Source organism: Chiloscyllium punctatum, chromosome 7, assembly GCF_047496795.1.
Source record: "Chiloscyllium punctatum isolate Juve2018m chromosome 7, sChiPun1.3, whole genome shotgun sequence".
NCBI lineage: Eukaryota > Metazoa > Chordata > Chondrichthyes > Orectolobiformes > Hemiscylliidae > Chiloscyllium > Chiloscyllium punctatum.
The window spans coordinates 112,708,999-112,730,963 of record NC_092745.1 but is presented as its reverse complement, the minus strand read 5'-3'; the positions used below and the strand labels follow the sequence as shown (position 1 = coordinate 112,730,963).

Here is a 21,965-nt window from a genome sequence, read left to right as displayed (position 1 = left end):
TTTATTTTGTTTCATTCCCACTGCTTCCTGTTGTTCGTTGTAGTGGCTGGTATATTGGGTCGAGGTCAATGTGCTTGGTGATGGAGTCTGGGGCCGAGTGTCATGCTTCATGCCACAGACTCCATCAACAAGTACATGGACTTGGACCCAATATCCCGGCCACTACAACAAATAACCGGAACCGGCAAATGGAAGCAGCAGAAATGGGATGAAATAAATTCTGGAAGACACAGTACAGCAGTGCTTCACAGGATGCTCCAAACCACTGAAGAGGTCACCGAGACAGGGGACAGAACATCTGTAAATCAAATTCCCATCTCGGCGAACATACCCACAACCATGACAACCGACACCTGAGCTATAGATAGAGTCATAGAGATGTACAGCACAGAAACAAACCCTTCGGTCCAACCTGTTCATGCAGACAAGATATCCCAACCCAATCTAGTCCCACCTGCCAGCACTCGACCTATATCCCTCCAAACCCTTCCTATTCATATACTTGTCCAGATGCCTTTTAAATGTTGCAATTGTACCAGCCTCTACTAGCTCATTCCATGCACGTACCACCCTGTGTGTGAAAAGGTTACCCCTTGGGTCTCTTTTATATCTTTCTCCTTGGCACCCTAAATCTATGCCCTTTCGTTCTGGACTCCACCACCCCAGGGAAAAGACTTGGTCTATTTATCCTACCCATGCCCCTCATGATTTTACAAATCTCTCCAAGCTCAGCCTCCGACACTCCAGGGAAAACAGCCCTAGCCTATTCAACCTCTCCTAATAGCTTCAATCCCCCAACCCTGGCAACATTCTTGTAAATCTTTTCTGAACCCTTTCAAGTTTCACAAGATCTTTCCAATAGGAAGCAGACCAGAATCGCAAGCAATATTCCAAAGGTGACCTAACCAATGTCCTGCGGAGCCTCAACTTCCCAACTCCTGTACTCAATACCACAAAGCATACCAAACACCTCCTTCAATATCCTATCTACCTGTGAATCCACTTTGAAGTTATGAACCTGCACTCCACAGTTCCTTTGTTCAGCAACACTCCCGAGGACCTTATCAATAAGTGTAGAAGTCCTGTTAAGATTTGCTTTTCCAAAATGCAGCACCTCACATTTATCTGAATTAAACTCCATCTGCCACTTCTCAACCCATTGGCCCATCTGATCAAGATCCTGTTGTAATCTGAGGTAACCCTCTTCGCTGTCCACTACACCTCCAATTTTGGTGTCATCTGCAAACTTACTAACTGTACCTCTTATGCTCGCATCCAAATCAGTTATGTAAGTGACAAAAAGAAGAGGACCCAGCACCGATCCTTGTGGCACTCCACTGGTCACAGGCCTCCAGTCTGAAAAACAACCCTCCACCACCACCCTCTGTCTTCTACCTTTGAGCCAGTTCTGTATCCAAATGGCTAGTTCTCCCTGTATTCCATGAGATCTAACCTTGCTAATCAGTCTCCCATGGGGAACCTTGTCAAGCGGCTTACTGAAGTCCATATAGATCACATCTACCGCTCTGTCCTCATCAATCCTCTTCGTCACTTCTTCAAAAAATTCAATCAAGTTTGTGAGACATGATTTCCCACGCACAAAGCCAAGTTGACTGTCCCTCACCAGTCCCTGTCTTTCCAAATATATGTACATCCTGTCTCTCAGGATTCCTTCCAACAACTTGCCCACCACCGAGGTCAGGCTCACTGGTCTATAGTTCCCTGGCTTGTCATTACCACCCTTCTTAAACAGTGGCACCACGTTTGCCAACCTCCAGTCTTATGGCACCTCATCTGTGACTATCGATGATACAAATATTTCAGCAAGAGGCCCAGCAATCACTTCTCTAGCTTCCCACAGAGTTCTGGGGTACACCTGATCAGGTCCTGGGGACTTATCCACTTATGTATTTCAAGACATCCAGCACTTCCTCCTCTGTAATATGGACATTTTTCAAGATGTCACCATCTATTTCTCTACATATATCTTCCATGTCCTTTTCCACATTAAATACTGATGCAAAATACTTGTTTAGTATCTCCTCCACCTCCTGCAGCTCCACACAAAGGCCGCCTTGCTGATCTTTGAGGGACCCTTTTCTCTCCCTAGTTACCCTTTTGCCCTTTCTTTATACTCAGGGGTAACTCAGGAGGATGGTCATTCTTGTTTTTGAGAAACCTAAGTTTCTCCGGCAAAATACATTTTACAAAATCCCCATTGGCAGTACTACGGCAAGCACCTTCTCCCCACATGATCCAGGATTGTGTTCAGCTAACGTGTTGCAAAAATCCACTTCGCAGGGTTTTAACACCATCGTCACCTGGACAGAAATCAGAATTGTAAAAAGTTAAAAATCACACAACACCAGGTTATAGTCCAACAGGTTTAATTAGAATCACTAGCTTTCGGAGCCGTGCTCATTCATATGGTGTCACAACCACCTGAAGAAGGAGCGATGCTCCGAAAGCTGGTGTTTGCAATTAAATCTGTTGGACTATAACCTGGTGTTGTGTGATTTTTAAACTTTGTACACCCCAGCCCAACACCAGCACGGTGGCTCAGTGGTTAGCACTGCTGCCTCACAGCGCCTGAGACCCTGGTTCAATTCCCGCCTCAGGCAACTGTCTGTGTGGAGTTTGCACATTCTCCCCGTGTCTGCGTGGGTTTCCTCCGGGTGCTCCGGTTTCCTCCCACAGTCCAAAAATGTGCAGGTTAGGTGAATTGGCCATGCTAAGTTGCCCGTAGTGTTAGGTGAAGGGGTAAATGTAGGGGATTGGGTCTGGGTGGGTTGGCGTGGACTTGTTGGGCTGAAGGGCCTGTTTCCACACTCAGTAATCTAATCTAATCCCCAAATCAGAATTGTAAAGGTTCAGTTTAAAGCCAATTACTTTGGGCAGAACCTTACACTCCCACTCAAAATGGAACGAGAATCCAAGAATATTTGAGAAGTTAGATTGATGGGAAACCGGATTAAAACATGAATCAAGTTAAGCTGATTTGTCAGCACTTGTTCTGCATTGACAGAGCTAACAGTGGGGTGGCAGGGGGTTGTCACAGTTGCTTAGGCAGTAATCTGGCAGAGTGAATTGTTCATCTGTTGTAGAAACCTGTCCAAGTTTCATCTCAATGAAATCAAATTGAGCATAGGAACTGAGCAGGGAAAGCCAATCAACCGTATCTGATTATGGACCAGTTTCTCTGTCAAATCCACTCACCCTCTTAAGATCCATAAACCATTCATACCTTCCTGTAAATTAAATCCATTAGGATTTTTTAAAAAAATTCAAGTATTCCAGCAGCCACAGACTGTGTGGGGGAGTGGTCCAAATTTCCTCTACCCACGTGTGGATAAAGTACTTCTGGATTTAATACCTTCATATCCTAGCTTTAATTTTTATGATTGCACGTACTTGTGGATTCTTCACCAGAAGAAATAGCATTTTCCAACTCTATTGAATTCCTTTATTGTAAAGATCTCACACTTGTTCAACCCCCAGCCTTTTAAACTCAAGTGTATACAAACTAGGATTGAACAATCTACCCCCATAACAGAATCATAGAACCTCTTGAGGTGTGGACGGAGGCCACTCGGCCCATCAAATCCGTACGGACCCACCAAAGAGCATCTCAATCAGACTCACCCCATTCCTGTAACCCTGCATTTCCCATGGCTAATCCACCTAGACACCGTGGGGCAATTTAGCATGGTCTATCCACCCAGCTTGCACATCCGTGGGCCCTGAGAGGAAATCAGAGCACCCAGACATGGAGAGAATGAGCAAATTCCAATTGGACAGTCACCCAAGGTTGGAATTGAACCAAGGTCCCTGGTGCAACAAGCAGCAGTATTGAGTCACCGTGCCACCGTCACCTTTAAGTCCTGATTACACACTGATTAATCCATGCTGTACACTTTACAAATTCAGTATATCTTTGCTGAGGACAGGGTCTGAAAGTCAACAGAGTGCTATGGATGGGAATTGACCAGAGTGTTGTACAGCAGAATTACCGTCCTCGTCTTTGTATTTCAATCCTATGAATTATACAAGACCAACATCACATTAGACTTGGAATACTTTTTGCAGTTCTGCACAAGGTCACTCAAATCCTCAGCACCTCTAGTTCCTGACCTAATGTTCAGAAAATATTCTGAAATCACCTTGCTTTCCACTCATTTAACTGCACGTCACTGTTTTGTCCAATCACTTAAACTACCTAGAACCCTTTGTAACATGCTGCTCAAAGTGCATCATCATTCCTCCAATTTAAATGTAATTTACAAACTCAAATATGCAACTAAGTTATTGATATAGAAACTTAAAACACCAATATAGATTCTTGAGAACACTCGTCACATCCTGTCCACATGGGAAGGTTCCTTTACCTCAACCGACTATCGCTTACTTTCCAAGTAATTACCACTTTATGACATGATTAAAAAAAACTTTATTAATAATATCTAAATTTAGAAATGTCTTCTGGAAAGCAATACAGGTAGCATCAACACACCACTACAGGATAGGGTAGTGAGTCCAGGTGGGATGCCCTTCGGACTTTCAATGTGGACTCGATAGGCTGAATGGGCTGTTTCCACATTGGAGGGATTTCTATGATTCTATGTTGAAAATTGGTCAGAGGATACTGTAATGTGCTCCTTTCCAGCTGCAGTTTTAACCCTATTTCCTCAGCAGTAAATATCACAAGGCAAAAATAGTAGGCTTACCATCACCTCAGTAACTAACTGTAGGCTAGGCTCAACCAAGGATACTTTAACTCAACAATTATCAAATCATTCCATTTATTCTGAACAAAATTTCCTCTGGAGAAATGGCCACAGTTCAAAGAGAGAATAACGGTTAATTTAGGAACAGTTCCAAGTCAGTGACCCTATGAAGTGCCTCAGACCTTGTAAACCGCAATATAGAGTCAATCAGCACCATTTCAACTTGGACATCATGTACACATACACATTAGGAGCAGAAGTAGACCAATTGGCCCTTTAAGCCTGATCTGCCATTCAGTAGAATTTTGGCTGATCTGTGTTACCAATTCCATAACCTCCTCTATCCCCAATCAACCTAAACTTGCCGAAGTATCTTTGTCAAACTTAAAACATGTTCAGTGCTGCTGTCTCCACTATCTACTGATGCAGAGTTCCAAAGTTTCACAATTCTGAGAGAAAGATTTCCCTCAGTTCTGTTCTAATTGAGCAACACCTAATTTTAAAACATTGTCCCCTAGTCAGGACTCATTCACAAAGGAAACATCCATTCCACATCCATTCTGTCAGGACTATTCAGAATCTAACACGTCAAGATTAGAATGTTGTAGGAAAAGAACAGCAGGTCAGGCAGCATCCAAGGAGCAGGGAAATCAACGTTTCGGGCAAAAGCCCTTCATATTCCTGATGGAGGGCTTTTGCCTAAAAATGTCGATTTTCCTTCTCCTCAGATGCTACCCGACCTGCTGTGCTTTTCCAGCACTACTCTAATCTTGACTCTGATCTCCAGCATCTGCAGTCCTCACTTTCGCCTAAGGTCTAACACGTCAGTTAAATCTTCCCTCACTATTCTGAACTCTAGTGAAAACAAGTCCAGCCCGTCTGCTTTTTCCTCATCGCAGAATCCACTCATTCAAGACACCAACTCAATAAACCATCTCTGACCTGCCTCCAATATATTTACATCCTTCCAGAAATATGGAGATAAAAACTGCATGCAGGATGAGATATCGTCTCACCAATGTGCAAAACTGAAGCATAACATTGTTACTTTTATGTCCAGTTCTTCTCGTACTAAAGGGTAGCATGCCATCAGATTTCCCGAATACATGCTGTTCCAGCGTTTTCTGACTAACGCACTAAAACATCAAAATCTCTCAGCACTTCAGAATTCTGCAGTCCCTGTCCTTTAATACTCTCCCTTTTTTCAGTCTTCCTGCCAAAATGAACAACTTCACATCTTCCTACATCATACTCTGTCAAATCTTTGTCCAGTCATTCAATCTATAGTTGGGCGCTACCAATATTTTTCTTAGTATTTTACACTGCGTGTAGCTCCTGGAGGCTATTCTGGGTTTTTCTTCACCAGCAGCACTATACAACTGGTCAATCTGCTGTCTGGTGTGGATGAAAATTGTTGACATGCTTTCCATTTGCATATGCTCATTGACTTCTCATTTTCAGCCCACCTTACTGGTTAACAGTAATGTCAAAGAGAGTGTCAAATGTGCAGGCTGTCACTAATAAGGTGCTACAAAGATTAGTGCCAGGTCCTCATCTATTTACGATTCATATCAAGAACTTGGATGAGGGAGTGGGATATATGGGGCTGTGGGCCATCTCCAGCTGTGGTTGGAGAACATGAGATCCCAATGCTCTGTCACATTGGGACCGACAGGCACAGATTAGTGACTGTGTAACCCTCTTCAGTCCATTTGCTTCAATGGGTGTGGATAGCAAGTGGACAGAATCCACCCTGCAATATTTCCTTCAGGGTCAATTAGTCATTCTTGGCCTCGTTAACCTGATCCTGCTCAAGCGGTTCACCTCCAGAGGTGACAGAATGAATTTGAAGTAGGAATGGAGATTCTTGTAGATTTAGAGGCCAGAGCTTTGGTGGCCATTCACCAGACAAACAAATACAGAGACAGTGCAACGCTTTGATTGCCAAAAACAAATCGTGTCTATTCTCCATGATACAGGCACAGACCACAAGCCAGAAACCATTCTGAACGTGCTGCTACCACAAACTATTGGTACCAAACAGCTTCTTTCAGAACCGACCATGGCATAAATATTCCTGGAGACATGCAAGATCAGACTCATCAGCTCGATTGCGCCATCGCGAGATGTGACTCTGAACAGTATTCTCACCGTATGCAATTCCCACTGCCCTGACTCAGACAGACCTGGTTCTTGAAGTAGAGCCAATCACAACACTGGAGCATACCTAAGCACAAAGCATGAAATACATTCCGGGGGAACAAGGACGATTGGATTAGAGTGGAAAGTGCTAGCCGGAAGGCAGACAAGAATGGAAGCAGTCACAATCAGCTGCAAGAGCTCTTTAATGATCGCATTCCTGCACAACAACCTAAGTTGCAGTGTACAAAGCCTCCTCAGTGAGGGAATGTAAAATCAGGGGCCTGGTCACGTGAAATAGAGAGAGATGCCAGTTGCCACAGACAAAGGTCAGAAAATATTTTGTCGCAAGAAGTCATCATTACAGCACTTACGATCCGCAGTGAACGTGAACGCTTCCAGGCTAATTCAAAAAGGCAGAATTAATAGATTAATGGTGGGTAGAAATGTTAGCTTTTTCCATTCGTTTGGCTACAATTGCCATCAGGAATGTGGGCCAGTGCACTTGTACTGAATCACTTTAGTCAGCTCAGCATTTTAGCCTTCAGTGCCATATTATTATATATTGCACAGAAAGCTAATACAGCTTTTAAAAATGGACTAGAATCATACAAGAAATCACATCACTGCTCTTGTTGATTTACTTCAGCCAAAAGCAGGCAGACTGCTCTGTTACTTTAAGAGTTGAACACAAAAGGTTATGAAGTAACGTGGAGACTCAGAAGTGATCAATAGGAGACTGGAAGGGTGTGGCAGTGAATTCCAGTCTAAATGACACTGCTTTGTGCAGCAGTGACTTCAAAGTTAAAACCAGCAACCATTTTGATTGGCTGCGATTGAAAACTGGCTGAATGAGCCATTGATTGTGTGGAGCTCTCAGGAGACTGCGTGATGACAGCTCCATCCACCAGCTCCAGCTGGAGTGTCCATGGCAGTACGTGAGAGCTGGATTTTGCTCCGATACCAGGAGCTGCAGAGAACAATGCTGCCCGGAAATCTTCTCTCTCTTCTCTTGAGGAGTCCAATCCAATGATTGTTTTGTCAGCAGAACCAGTAGCGAGAACAAACCTTTCCTGGCTCCAAAAACTGCTCCACCAACTGAGTCTAATAACAGAAACCTCGGAGAATTCAACTACAGAAGCCATCACAGCTGCTGAAATCTAAATCCATGTTTTCACTTCAAGTATCACGACTGCAAATGATCTTACAGACAGATCTTACTTTCATAAGTTACTTTCTTTAACTTTTTGTGTCTGTATTTCAGCTCAGAACTTACTTTTTTTTTAAAGCTTTCAGCAATAGCTGTGCAATAAAGTTAACTTTTACCTTATTTAAAGCAGAAAACTGTTGTTTTATTTCTTAAATTGAAACACTTCAAAACGAAAAGCAAGCTATTAAACCAACAGTATAAATCTGCAGTTCATGGACCACTCTGGAGGACATGTCTGGTTGTGACAGGATGAAGCTCATATTAACACCAGACCATGCCCCTGCGAGACTACCTATATGTGAAGCATAACAGTGGTCATGCTTCATAAAGCATTTTCCAAAGTGACCACATTTTAACTTACCATGACCTTTGCAAAGGCAATTAGGGAAAAGCTAAAAATGCTGGATCTTGCCTGCAATGCCCAGATCCCTCGAGTGTACAAAGAAAATTCTTGAGGTTAACATTCTCTGCAGATGCCAGCAAAAACAAAACAGTAATAAAGCAGCATGGTAACATTTAGTAAGTTAAAGTTCACATATTATAAATCAACATAGAATACTACATCATCGCATAAAGAAAAATCTGCACTTGAAAAGTTTTATTATCTTATGCACTGACATCGGTTTCAGTCAAACTCTCTACATTCCCTGGTGACAAAAGACTCAGTGAAACATCGTCCAGCCCAACACATTGTAATCAGTCCCTCTTCCCACCACCACACCGACACTCTCTCCAGCCCCATTTCCATAGCAGCCCCACTCCCTGAATCCCTCACTCATTCTGCATGCCATTTCCCACTTACTCATTTAGCATCCCCTTGTTCCCACTATCAACTCTCCATCATAGCACCAGCTCCCTTCACTGCCCACTGAATACTGGAACTCCACCAAGTGACCAGCAGTACCCTACCAATGAATGAGCTCAGGACATCCCCTTTGAACCTGCGCCTGGTCTCAATATGGAGTGATTTTCCAGATGTCAAGACCCGCTCCTCTTGGAGTGGGTTGTGTTGGAGGTACCAGCAGGTGAGGGCCATTTAAAAAAAAAAGAAGGATGGAATCCCATTATCCAAAAGTCAGAATTCCACCATGGAGTGGGGGAAGTTTCACATCCTCAGATAAAAATAAGCAAGGCTTACCACATTTCACTCGCTGTAGACAATCGATCAACTTATCAGACAACTGCTCAATTCTATAAAAGGGTATTTCAACTAAAGCTTTGACATTATTGCCTGATAAACTGCAGGAGTGGAGGTCTTGTGTTGGAGTGGGAACAATCCTGCATCGGAGTTCGATTTCCCATTCCAGTGCTTGACGGTCAAGGAAGGAGTTTTCACAATGCAACCTGCCCCCCCACAAACAGGTTGAGTATCAATCTGCAACCCCTTTCAACGTGCACCAACACCAGGAATCTCCTGAACACCCACGAGAAGGAAAGAAACCTGGAGCCTCACACATCACAATCCATAACTCCGGATTACAACACACACTTCAAAGTTAATATTTCCTCAGCAATGTGAACTCTTATGGGGATGATACAGATGATTGGGTGCCTGATGTAGGTTGGGTTGGTGCCGAGGATATAGGATTTGGACTGGGGCAAATTCGAGCTGCCTCCTTGTCTGACCTCCTGCCTTTTGCCAGAGAACTGAACGAGAAGCAGAGCAAATATAAAGTGAAAATAGCAGTTTGTATACCCGAAAAAAGGTGGTCTCGGCTTTAACACCAGTTTGGTTGTTTACATACCATATCAGGTTTCAGCTGGAACACCAGTGGGACAGAATACAGCAGCGAATACACTGTAGTTACCACGGAAGATGTCCAGGACTGACAGACCTCACGGCTACGAGGAATCCGGTGAATAGTATGCTGAAAGACAAATGGGAGTTGGAAGTCATGCTAAGGAAGATTTTTAGCAGAAGGTATTACCAGGTCCTGCCAGACGAGGCTGAACTTCAGTTACTCAGACAAGATTTGCGTGAATTCCTGAAACGGACCAGAACGTAGTACTTTCTGGAACATTTTTAACCAATAACATTATCCCTCTCTCTCCTCAACAACATTTAGCAGGTCCCTTCAGAGAGCTTGCTCCAATTTTTCCTTGTTTTCAGTTTCATATGAGTCTTCAAAGCTTAGCTCATACTTTTCAGAACCTCAAGATGCCTCAAAGCCCCTTACAGCTAATTAAATACCTGATTAGTGTAGGAACATGGCGGTCAGTTCATACACAGTAAGATTCCACAGAAGCAATGGAGGATGACAACACAGTGATAAATATTAGTCAGACCATAGGGAGAACACTTCTTTGAAAATCACTGGGATCTCCTTTGTCTATTCAAGAAGGTGACACCTATTAAAAGGTTTATAGGTTCTGATGACATGAACATGTGACAGCGCAGGAAAATTGTACCAAGGTAGATAATCAGAACATGATCCAGAATATCAGAGCAGGCTCAAGGGGCCTGTATAGTTGAGAATTCACACTCAAGATTTATGCAGTGGGTTTTGAACTAGCCCTGAGATTCAGGTGAGAGAGGATGCTACTGGAGAACAAGCCAAGTCAGAGCTGATACCAGACAACATATCACACAGTCTGAGACAGTTACTGTGAAATACTAGCTTTCGGAGTACTGCTCCTTCATCGGGTGGTTAGGCCACAACTACCTGATGAAAGAACAACGCTCTGAAAGCTAGTGCTTCCAAATAAACCTGCTGGACTATAATCTGGTGTTGTGTGATTTTTAACTTTGTACACCCCAGTCCAACACCGGCATCTTCAAATTGTGATTTGATTCTTATTGTTGATCTGTCTTCTGTTAAAATGAAAACTCCTCCCATAGCTCAGGCGTGGAGCCATTCTGACTAAGCTGAAGATCCTTTCTCTGTTTGGTCGGTAGATATGACACCTGCGCTCTTGACTTGCTCACTCAGCTTGGAATTTATTCAATGACCCAGCATTTGCTGCTCTCTTCGATACAGAATTCCAAAGATTCACAAGCCTTGGAAGAAATTCCTCATCTCAGCCTTCAATGGGAAATCTCATTTTTAATCTGAGCCCCATAGTCTGGATTTACTCCCAAGGGAAAACATCTTCCGATATTCACGCTGTCAAGACCCCTCTGAGATCTGCTAAGATAATCTCGGTGTCTTATAAACTCCAATAAGTTTAGGCCCAACCTATTCAAATATTTCCTCACATAAATAACCTATTCATCCGAGGTATTAGCCAAGTGAACCTCCTCTGAACTGCTTCCAACAAAAATATATCCCTTCTTATGCAAGGAGACTAAAAACATACACTGTACGCCAGATGCAGACCCAAGGTCTGCACAACTCTTGCAAGCCCTCTAAGAATGACAGAACTAGGAGCTGGAGACAGCAATTCAGCACACCCTCACCCCAAGCCTGCTCTGCTGTGTGACACAATCCTGGCTGATCTCAGCTCTGCCTTAACTCCATTTTCCTTCTCGCTCTACATAATCCCGCAACCTTTTATTAATTAAAAAACATGCCAATTTCCTTAAATTGACTCAATATTCCTCCAACACTGTGGGAGTGAATTCCACAAATTCACGACTCTTTGAGAGAAATAATTGCTCCTCCTAGAGTTCTACAGATGTACAGCATGGAAACAGACCCTTCGGTCCAACCTGTCCATGCCGACCAGATATCCCAACCCAATCTAGTCCCACCTGCCAGCGCCTGGCCCATATTCCTCCAAACCCTTCCTATTCATATATCCATCCAAATGCCTCTTAAATGTTGCAATTGTACCAGCCTCCACCACATCCTCTGGCAGCTTATTCCATACAAGTACCATCCTCTGCGTGAAAAAGTTGTCCCTTAGGTCTCTTTTATATCTTTCCCCTCTCACCCTAAACCTATGCCCTCTAGTTTTGGACTCCCCAACCCCAGGGAAAAGACTTTGCCTATATATCCTATCCATGCCTCTCTATTTTGTAAACCTCTATAAGGTCGCTCCTCAGCCTCTGACGCTCCAGGGAAAACAGCCACAGCCTATTCAGTCTCTCCCTGTAGCTCAGATCCTACAACCCTGGCAACATCCTTGTAAATCTTTTCTGAACTTTTCCAAGTTTCACAACATCTTTCCGATAGGAAGGAGACCAGAACTGCACGCAATATTCCAACAGTGGCCTAACCAATGTCCTCTACAGCCACAACATGACCTCCCAACTCCTGCACTCAATACTCTGACCAATAAAGGAAAGCATACCAAACGCCTTCTTCACTATCCTATCTAACTGCGACTCCACTTTCAAGGAGCTATGAACCTGCACTCCAAGGTCTCTTTGTTCACCAACACTCCCGAGCACCTTACCATTAAGTGTATAAGTCCTGCTAAGATTTGCTTTCCCAAAATGCAGCACCTCACATTTATCGGAATTAAACTCCATCTGCCACTTCTCAGCCCATTGGCCCATCTGGTCCAGATCCTGTTGTAATCTGAGGTGACCCTCTTCACTGTCCACTATACCTCCAATTTTGGTGTCATCTGCAAACTTACTAAACTGTACCTCTTATGTTCACATCCAAATCATTTATGTAAATGATAAAAGGTAGAGGGCCCAGCACCAATCCTTGTGGCATTCCACTGGTCACAGGCCTCCAGTATGAAAAACAACCCTCCAACACCACCCTCTGTCTTCTACCTTTGAGCCAGTTCTGTATCCAAATGGCTAGTTCTCCCTGTATTCCGTGAGATCTAACCTTGCTCATCAGTCTCCCATGTCGAACGCCTTACTGAAGTCCATATAGATCACATCTACTGATCTGCCCTCATCAATCTTCTTTGTTACTTCATCAAAAAACTCAATCAAGTTTATGAGACTTGATTTCCCACGCACAAAGCCATGTTGACTATCCTGAATCAGTCCTTGCCTTTCCAAATACATGTACATCCTGTCTCTCAGGATTCCTTCCAACAACTTGCCACCACCGAGGTCAGGCTCACTGGTCTATAGTTCCCTGGCTTGTCCTTACCACCCTTTTTAAACAGTGGCACCATGTTTGCCAACCTCCAGTCTTCCGGCACTTCACCTGTGACTATCGATGATACAAATATCTCAGCAAGAGGCCTAGCAATCACTTCTCTAGCTTCCCACAGAGTTCTCTGGTACACCTGATCAGGTCCTGGGGATTTATCCACCTTTAACCGTTTCAAGACATCCAGCACTTCCTCCTCTGTAATCTGGACATTTTGCAAGATGTCACCATCTATTTCCCTACAGTCAATATCTTACATATCCTTTTCCACAGTAAATACTGATGCAAAATATTCATTTAGTATCTCCCCCATTTTCTGTGGCTCCACACAAAGTCCGCCTTGCTGATCTTTGAGGGAGCATTTTCTCTCCCTAGTTATTCTTTTGTCCTTAATATATTTGTAAAAGCCCTTTGGATTCTCCTTAATTCTATTTGCCAAAGCTATCTCATGTCCCCGTTTTGCCCCCTGATTCCCCTCTTAAGTATACTCCTACTTTCGTTGTACTCTAAGGATTCACTCGATCTATCCTGTCTGTACTTGACATATGCTTCCTTCTTTTTCTTAACCAACCCCTCAATTTCTTTAGTCATCCAGCATTCCCTATACCTACCAGCCTTCCCTTTCACCCTGACAGGAATCTACTTTCTCTGGATTCTTGTTAACTCATTTCTGAAGGCTTCCCATTTTCCAGCCGTCCCTTTACCTGCGAACATCTGCCTCCAATCAGCTTTTGAAAGTTCTTGCCTAATACCATCAAAATTGGCCTTTCTCCCATTTAGAACTTCAACTTTTAGATCTGGTCTATCCTTTTCTATCACTATTTTAAAATGAATAGAATTATGGTCACTGGCCCCAAGGTGCTCCCCCACTGACACCTCAGTCAATTTGGATTTAAATCTGCTCCCCCTCATCCTAAAGCTATAACCTCTTGTTCTAGATTTCTCCACAACAGAAAATATCATCTTTATGTTGATTTTCCTTTTACATGCCAACATTCCACCTCCCATCCTAATTATTTGCCATACACGTACACTAACCTTCCATACAAGCATTTCCAGCTCCCTCCGTACCATAACATTCTGCAGTATCAATCCTTTTAGACAATCTTAAAAATCACATGACACCAGGTTATAGTCCAACGGGTTTATTTGGAAGCACTAGCTTTTGGGGTACTGCTCCTTCACCAGGTAGCTACCAAAAGCTAGTGCTTCCAAATAAACCTGTTGGACTAGAACCTGGTGTCGTGTGATTTTTAAGATTGTCTAAAAGGATTGATACTGCAGAATGGTATGGTATGGAGGGAGCTGGAAATGCTTTTATGGAAGGTGGTGTTATGAGATTTTCAACTTTGTACACCCAGTCCAACACTGGCACCACTAAACTTTTAGACAATGTTCTGCTTTTCTATTCTTCCTACCAAAGTGAACAATCTTGCATTTTCCTACATTATACTGCAACTGCAAATTTTCCACATACTGACAACCTTTCCACATCATTGTGGAGACATTTTGTGTCCTCTGCACAACGTGCTTTCCTTGCTGTTTTTGCCTCAGCAGCAAATGGGGCTTCAATGCATCTGTCCCTTCATCAAAGTCACTGATGTAAATTGTAAGTAGTTGAGGCCCCAACACAGGTCTCTGTGGCGCTCCCCCCAGTTGTAGTTTGTTACCTGTTAACTAGCTGCTCTTTTGTCAACCGCTGATCTCAGATCCAGTTTGAGAAGTGTGTGTGTGTGTCTCTGTGTGTGTCAGATAAAGGATTTAGCTGTGATGCTCCCTCAATGGTCAAAGAACTGGTTGCAAACTTTTGACTGATAGAGACGGGCATTGGGGTGAGTGTAATGCTCGCTGCCATGTTACCCCGATATCCTGCTCCAACATGAATCAGCAAAGAGGAGGGAGATGAATATTACCAGAGATTCATATAGTCTTATCCCACACAAAGCACTTCTAAAAAGAACGAACGGTAATAGGAGGAGGATAAAATACAGACTTTCAGGTTTCATCACTTAGTAAAGTCACGGCTAATGTTCCATTTCAGCATGAGGTTGCCAACTTGGCACCTTCCTGGTGATTTTAACACCCAACCTCCAGCCATGAGTCAGCATTTCTATCCTTGTGGTGCACTGCCTTCCCACATTAATGGAAAGTAAAATGACCCATGATCCAATTGGATGATGCTCAATTGTTGGTCAACCAACTTTTTTTCTCCACAGCAACCCCTATTTTCATATCTGGTGAGGAGAAACATTCAAAAGAAAATTATATGTTAAAAAAGTCATTTTTAAAGTCCCTGTGATTTTTCTCCAATAGTGTCTTGGAGATTGACCTTCAATGCCCAAGATTCCAGGCCAACCTTGGAGGGCTGGAAAAGTTACCCCATCTCCAGTTTCTAGCCCATTACCCACCTCTCTCATTTCCTCCACCTCCCCTCACCTACTTCAATCGCCCACCACCACCTCACCCCCACCCACCCACCTTATCTATATCTTTGAGGGATGGCTTACAAATAATAATGTTGCAAGACATAACGTTGACTTTTAAATACAGGACAATAAGGGGAGGCAATGGTCAAGTGGTATTACTGCTAGACTGTTAATCCAAGACTGTGATAATGTTCTGGGGACCAGTGGTGGGATTTGAATTCAAGAAATATCTGGAATTAAGAATCTAATGATGACCATGAATCCACTGTCAATTGTTGGGAAAACCCATCTGGTTCACTAATGTCCTTCAGGGAAGGATCCTTACCTGGTCTGGTCTACACATAACTCCAGACACACAACAATGTGATTGATACTTAACTGCCCTCTAGGTAATAAATGCACCCTAGCCAGTGAGACCTCAACCCGCAAAGGTACAAAAAAAATGCTAACCACATCATGGCTTTCCTTATACCTTGGTGCCCTTGTTTAATACATACTAGTGAGATAATCACTTGTGGTTATTCATTAAAGATGTTACAGAACTGAATGTGGGAAGGGGGCAGCCTAATACTTATTCCCAACTCGGAAAGTCCATTCCCAACACACTAGACGTGTGTGAGACAATCGGATTAACTGAACTGTGCAGCACAGTCGATTCCCTTTAGCAGCTATTCAAATGTAATGCTGTTTCTTACAGCCCTTTAATTGTTCTGATAGTTTACTCATGCTGTGAATTTGAAGAGTTTTGCAACCTTGGACTCTCACAAGACATGGGTGTTTAATTGAATCCCTACAATGTGGAAGCAGGCTACTCGGCCCATCAAGTCCAAACTGACCCACCAAAGAGGATCCCACTCGGACCCCCACCCTATCCCTGTAGCCTTGCATTTTCCATGGCCAGTCTACCTAACCTGCACATCCCTGGACACAATTTAGCATGGCTAATCCATCTGACCTGCAGATCTTTGGACAGTGGGAGAAAACCGTAGCACTCACAGGTAACCCACACGGACACAGGGAGAATGTGCAAACTCCACACAGACAGGTCCCTGGCACAGGGAGACAGCAGTGCTAACCACACAGTCAAGGATATCATTCCTCTGAATCTTAGCTCGAGATACAAAGCACTCAGTACTTAGAACTACCAGAGGCATGGACATTGGGATATAGTATAGATTCCTGATGAAGGGCTTTTGCCCGAAACGTCGATTTCGCTGCTCGTTGGATGCTGCCTGAACTGCTGTGCTCTTCCAGCACCACTAATCCAGTATAATCTGATATAGTATAATTGACCCCAGTGATTCCTGATCTCACTGGAATTAGCTGAAAATAATTGGCTAACAGATTGCCTCATTCACCCTGTAAACTTATGCACTGATAGACCGCAAGTACACAAAAATGTTGAGTGGGCACAGCAGCAAACATTTAATTTACCACTAGTACAGTACTGGAAAGTCATTTCGATGTAGAAGATGTTTTTGAAGTAACTGTTAACACTTGGATTACACATCCCTGATCAAGGCCTTTGCATTAGCAAGGCATCTCCTTCACAGAATTACAGTAGTCACCAGCCACTACTGTCGTTCAGCAATACCAACATGCGCTCACAATCCACTTAGATGTTCTCTCTCTTCCTCTTAACCCAAGCTGCTACAAAACAAAGACAGGTATATATAATTTGCCAATCAAAATAGACATTAAATGCCACTAGGAATAAATTGAACAAAAACAGAGTGCTGACAACCTGGTGGCCTGTGTCGAACAGTTCCATATCTCCCAACACGCTGTGCAATTCAAAATTGCACTCAATGAACACCATATCCCTATCCAGAACAGAGGAGATGGGCTCATTTCCCTGCACTGACCTCAGGAGACTGCACTCCCGGCAATGGCTAGGGAGTGCAGGCCCAGTGATTTGCATCGTGTATCAGTTTTCCACTCACTGTGTGCTGCTGGGGAAATCCTGTTCTCATCAGATGTTGCAGCAGTCTGAGTGGTGAGTTTTGCTAAAGGCAGCGCCTGAAGACTCTGCTATACATTGTACCATTCAAGAGATTAAATCTGACTGATGTGTGCAGGCAGCACACATGGAACTCTGTCGTTCCATTGTAATGTTTGCTTTAGAAGTTTGAACGTGTTTCACTATTTTAAACAAATCAAGCTGTACAGTTAATCAGTCCCTGAGGAGTGATTGATTCTTAGACTAATATCATCAACACGATGCAGTGCCAGCAGTGGACATTGTTAGCTGTTCCAAAGTTTTAAAACAACAATGTCAAGGACCTATTTTTGTGAGGCTGTTTAAACTCAATGCTGAAAGCAGAATTGATTTGGACTCGAGAAAAGCTGCTTTAGAAGCTTAAATGAAGCAGTCAGACAGGAAAAGCATTTTGGGGCCTGAAAATACATTTACTAAAACAAAATGGAAATTTTAAAAAGAGACAGAAAAATCCCTTGGTAGCCATTTTGAGAAGAGCAAAAAGCACAAATCCTCCATGTTGTTTTAAGTTATGGAGAAATTACAGACATTCCTCTGCTTCTTTAAATTAGCCAGAGGAGAGTAAAAACTTCGAAAATGGCTTCGGAAAGGATTCATAAGCCTTAATGCAACAACTCTGCTATACTTGATCAGGTCTCGAGAGCTTTATTCCAGCAACATTTCTGCAGTGAAGACGTCTCTGCTTCTGAACAATTTTAAAACACAGCAGGCTCTATTTTCCCAAGAAGATAAATTTTAAAATGGAACGACAGGGAAAATAGATTAAGTGCTGAGTCAATACCAAGAAATAAAAACTCATAGGTTTTTGGTGTAGGAACACCTACAATATTCCACAGTTTAAACTGGGACACAGCAGATTTCTCATAGGTTTTTGGTGTAGGAACACCTACAATATTCCACAGTTTAAACTGGGACACAGCAGATTTCCTAACAAACTTTAAAATGTTCAAAAAAACTCCATTTTATTTGCAGACTTAAATGCATCAATGCAGAAAAGGTATTGAAATGTGGCTACCAATTGGGATTGGAGGTATTCACAGGTCTACTTGAATACATCAAGAATTCATGACCAGAGGGCTAAAAGTTCCCAAAAAGATATGGGCAACATTAGAACACCCATACAGAAGCAGATTAAATTCATGTACTCCACAACTGGAATTCACCTCACGTAGACAGAAACCTAAAGAATCCTTGCAGAGAAAAGGGCTCATTGTAAGATTTTTCAGATCAGGACCTAGCCAACTATGTTGAGTTGCTGATACATCCACCTCCGTGGAAGCTTTCCAGAAGAGATTTGCAAACTACACCAGAGAGACTCGAGAGCATTCAGAAGTTATAGGACAAAGGTACAAAGTGGTTCTCACAGGTCAGCAAAGCATACGGGTCCAACACACAAACTGGACAGCTGAAACAATCACTGATACACCCAAACACAGCAAAACACGTGAAAGATACGGCTTTTTTATGTGCATCAAGGAAATGCCAAACTTTCAATCAAGTCTGCAAAGGTGTTAGGCAGAAAAAAGAATTGGCAAAAGTCATGCACCAGAGCATTTTGTAGCTGACGCAGGTACAAACAGCCCTGCAAAGATCTAAACAAGCCACTTACCAGCCATACTTTAAAGCTATTTGGGATATATAAGTGACTGATGAACCAGAGTCAGATTGACATGTGACAATGAGCCATGAATACACATTGCATAATGTCAATCTCTGGGAAAGCTTAAATGCCATGGCAATATTGGAAAGTGGCTGCAAATTTAAGTAATATGAAAATGGTCACTATTCATTATTGATTAAGATTGACATGGAGCAACTGCCAATACATTATCCATGTACATTCTAAGATAAACACACAGCCATGCACACGGGAAACCAAAACCAAAACCAAAACCAAACTTAAAAATGTAAACCTTCCAGTACCTGATGGTTTAATCAATTCTATGTGGTGAGGTGTGTTGTGGTGCAATTACAGACAATACACTTGGACTTTGCAGATGGTCTACATCATAGACACAGCTGGATCAGCAATTGAAAGTAGACCAGCATACTGAGCCTTTACACCAGTCACAATCCATGGAATTAGTCAAATGTGTCTGTAGAATGAGCATTAAAGAAGAATGGAACACTTCACATTCTTCTGAATTAATGTAGCTCAACTCTGAGCTCTCCACTGGACAGAGAAAACAAAGTTCAAGCACCAAAAGGCTGAACAACTGGCCCAGGATAAATCCAAATTTGAGAATACCACCTCACATGATCAAGTCTTTAAGGCTTGGTCAGGTCACAAAGGGGAACAAAGAGCTGAAAGAGCACAAAAGCAAGCAGGATGAATAACAAGTTCTGTACCAACGATTAAAGACCTTTGGGAAACCCTGGGGCAGCTCACCACAAGACAGATCAGACTCAGCGTGAGCAGCCACAGAAACATCGGCTTGAAATCAAAGCAACTCTGGAGGAAATAACTGACCTGCAAAAGGAGATAGAGATGCACAGCACACACAGCCAAGAACTGGAGACAGTATCCTATGAATTTACCAAGGCTCCTTAGACAGCACTTTCTAACCCCATGGCCACTACCACCTCGAAGGAAATGGGTAGCAGATACACTCCCAACTGCAAGTTCTCTGAGTCACTGACCATCTTGACATGGAAATATCTCACCGTTACTGCATTGTCATTCAGACAAAATCCTGGAATTCCCTCCCTGACGGTTTTGTGGGTCTACCTAGAGTAGATGGACTGTACTGGTTTAAGAAGGCAGCTCACCACCACCTTCTCAAGGGCAATGAGGGATGGGTAATAAACCACTGACCTGGCCAGCGATACTCACATCCCATGACTGAATTTTAAAACCTCAATGATCTTCTGAAATAGCAGGACACGGGGGCGGGAGGTGGGGGGGGGGGAATAATCAGACAGCCCCTGAAGCAGCAAGTGGAAGAGATCCAGGCTTCAGAGAAAACAGAAACAATATGAACTTGCCAAACAGGAATGACAGACGGTATCATGGATAACTATGAAAAACGGTGACACCATCACATTAAATCATTACCACAGATCTGACACACTAGTTAACTATCCACACATTATGAAGACTCAAACTTAAAGAAAATTGTTTAGAATGATACACACTGTTATCTTTAAAGTGATGATAGTTGTTGACTAAGAGTCTTTTCTCGTTAGAATTCTTTCGCCAAACTTTCGTCTTCGTCCAACATAGAGAGGGAGTGAGGGAGACAAAGAGGAATATTTTCAGTTTGCAGATGTTTGTTTTCTGCTACCCTGGTGCTTGCAGCTTTTTAATACTTTGCAGCTTAACCTTCAAGGAGATAGCCATCAGGCAGAACTTTCTGGACTCAAAAACGACTCTTGGCGTGGCTCAGGATCAAATCCTCTCTCTCTCGCTTTGAAAAGCAATACTGTTTGACACACCTGCTTTTCAGATTGCAAAACTTTGAGCGTATCAGTTATAGAACAGGACAAATTCCATTTTGGTTTAAAAATCCAAAAAAATTAAAATTATGGTCTTTTAGTGTGCAGGCAGCATGCTTGGAACTTGATCGTCCTGTTGCAATGTTTGCCTTTAATTTAATAATGTGGTTTACTGTTTTAAATAAACTCAGCCATGCAGTTAATCAATCCCAGAGGAGTGTTTGTCTCTTAGATAATATCATTAACGTGACAGATCTTATCAAGAGAAAAGCAAAATACAGCAGATACTGGAAACTTGAAATAAAAAAAACTACACTGAGAATACTCAGCATCCAAGGAGTGAGAAGCTAAGTTAAAGTCTTGTACCTGCGACCTTGCATCAAAACTGGACGAATGTATCAGGTTTTTGGGTCAATGAGAGAGGGGAGGAGAGAGAGAGAGGGGAGGAGAGAGAGAGAGAGGGGAGGAGAGAGAGGGGGGGGGAGGGAGGAGAGAGAGAGAGGGGAGGAGGAGAGAGGGGAGGAGGAGAAGAGAGGGGAGGAGGAGAAGAGGGGGGGTGGAGAGGGGAGAGGGGGGGGTGGGAGAGGGGAGAGGGGGGGGTGGGAGAGGAGAGAGGGGGGGTGGGAGAGGAGAGAGGGGGGGTGGGAGAGGAGAGAGGGGGGGTGGGAGAGGAGAGAGGGGGGGTGGGAGAGGAGAGAGGGGGGGTGGGAGAGGAGAGAGGGGGGGTGGGAGAGGAGAGAGGGGGGGTGGGAGAGGAGAGAGGGGGGGTGGGAGAGGAGAGAGGGGGGGTGGGAGAGGAGAGAGGGGGGGTGGGAGAGGAGAGAGGGGGGGTGGGAGAGGAGAGAGGGGGGGTGGGAGAGGAGAGAGGGGGGGTGGGAGAGGAGAGAGGGGGGGTGGGAGAGGAGAGAGGGGGGGGTGGGAGAGGAGAGAGGGGGGGGTGGGAGAGGAGAGAGGGGGGGGTGGGAGAGGAGAGAGGGGGGGGTGGGAGAGGAGAGAGGGGGGGGTGGGAGAGGAGAGAGGGGGGGGTGG

The 21,965-nt window shown here is 43.6% G+C and overlaps 1 protein-coding gene across 2 annotated transcripts in view; it reads right to left on the bottom strand.

The window, feature by feature from the left end:
• alg14 (ALG14 UDP-N-acetylglucosaminyltransferase subunit) overlaps window positions 1-21,965 on the bottom strand; it is a 114,697-nt gene that overhangs the window by 53,564 nt on the left and 39,168 nt on the right. For both annotated transcript variants that reach the window (XM_072574612.1, XM_072574610.1), the window contains exon 3: window positions 9,819-9,941. In XM_072574612.1, coding sequence (XP_072430713.1) covers window positions 9,819-9,941 — 123 coding nt within the window. The remainder of the gene's footprint in view (window positions 1-9,818; window positions 9,942-21,965) is intronic.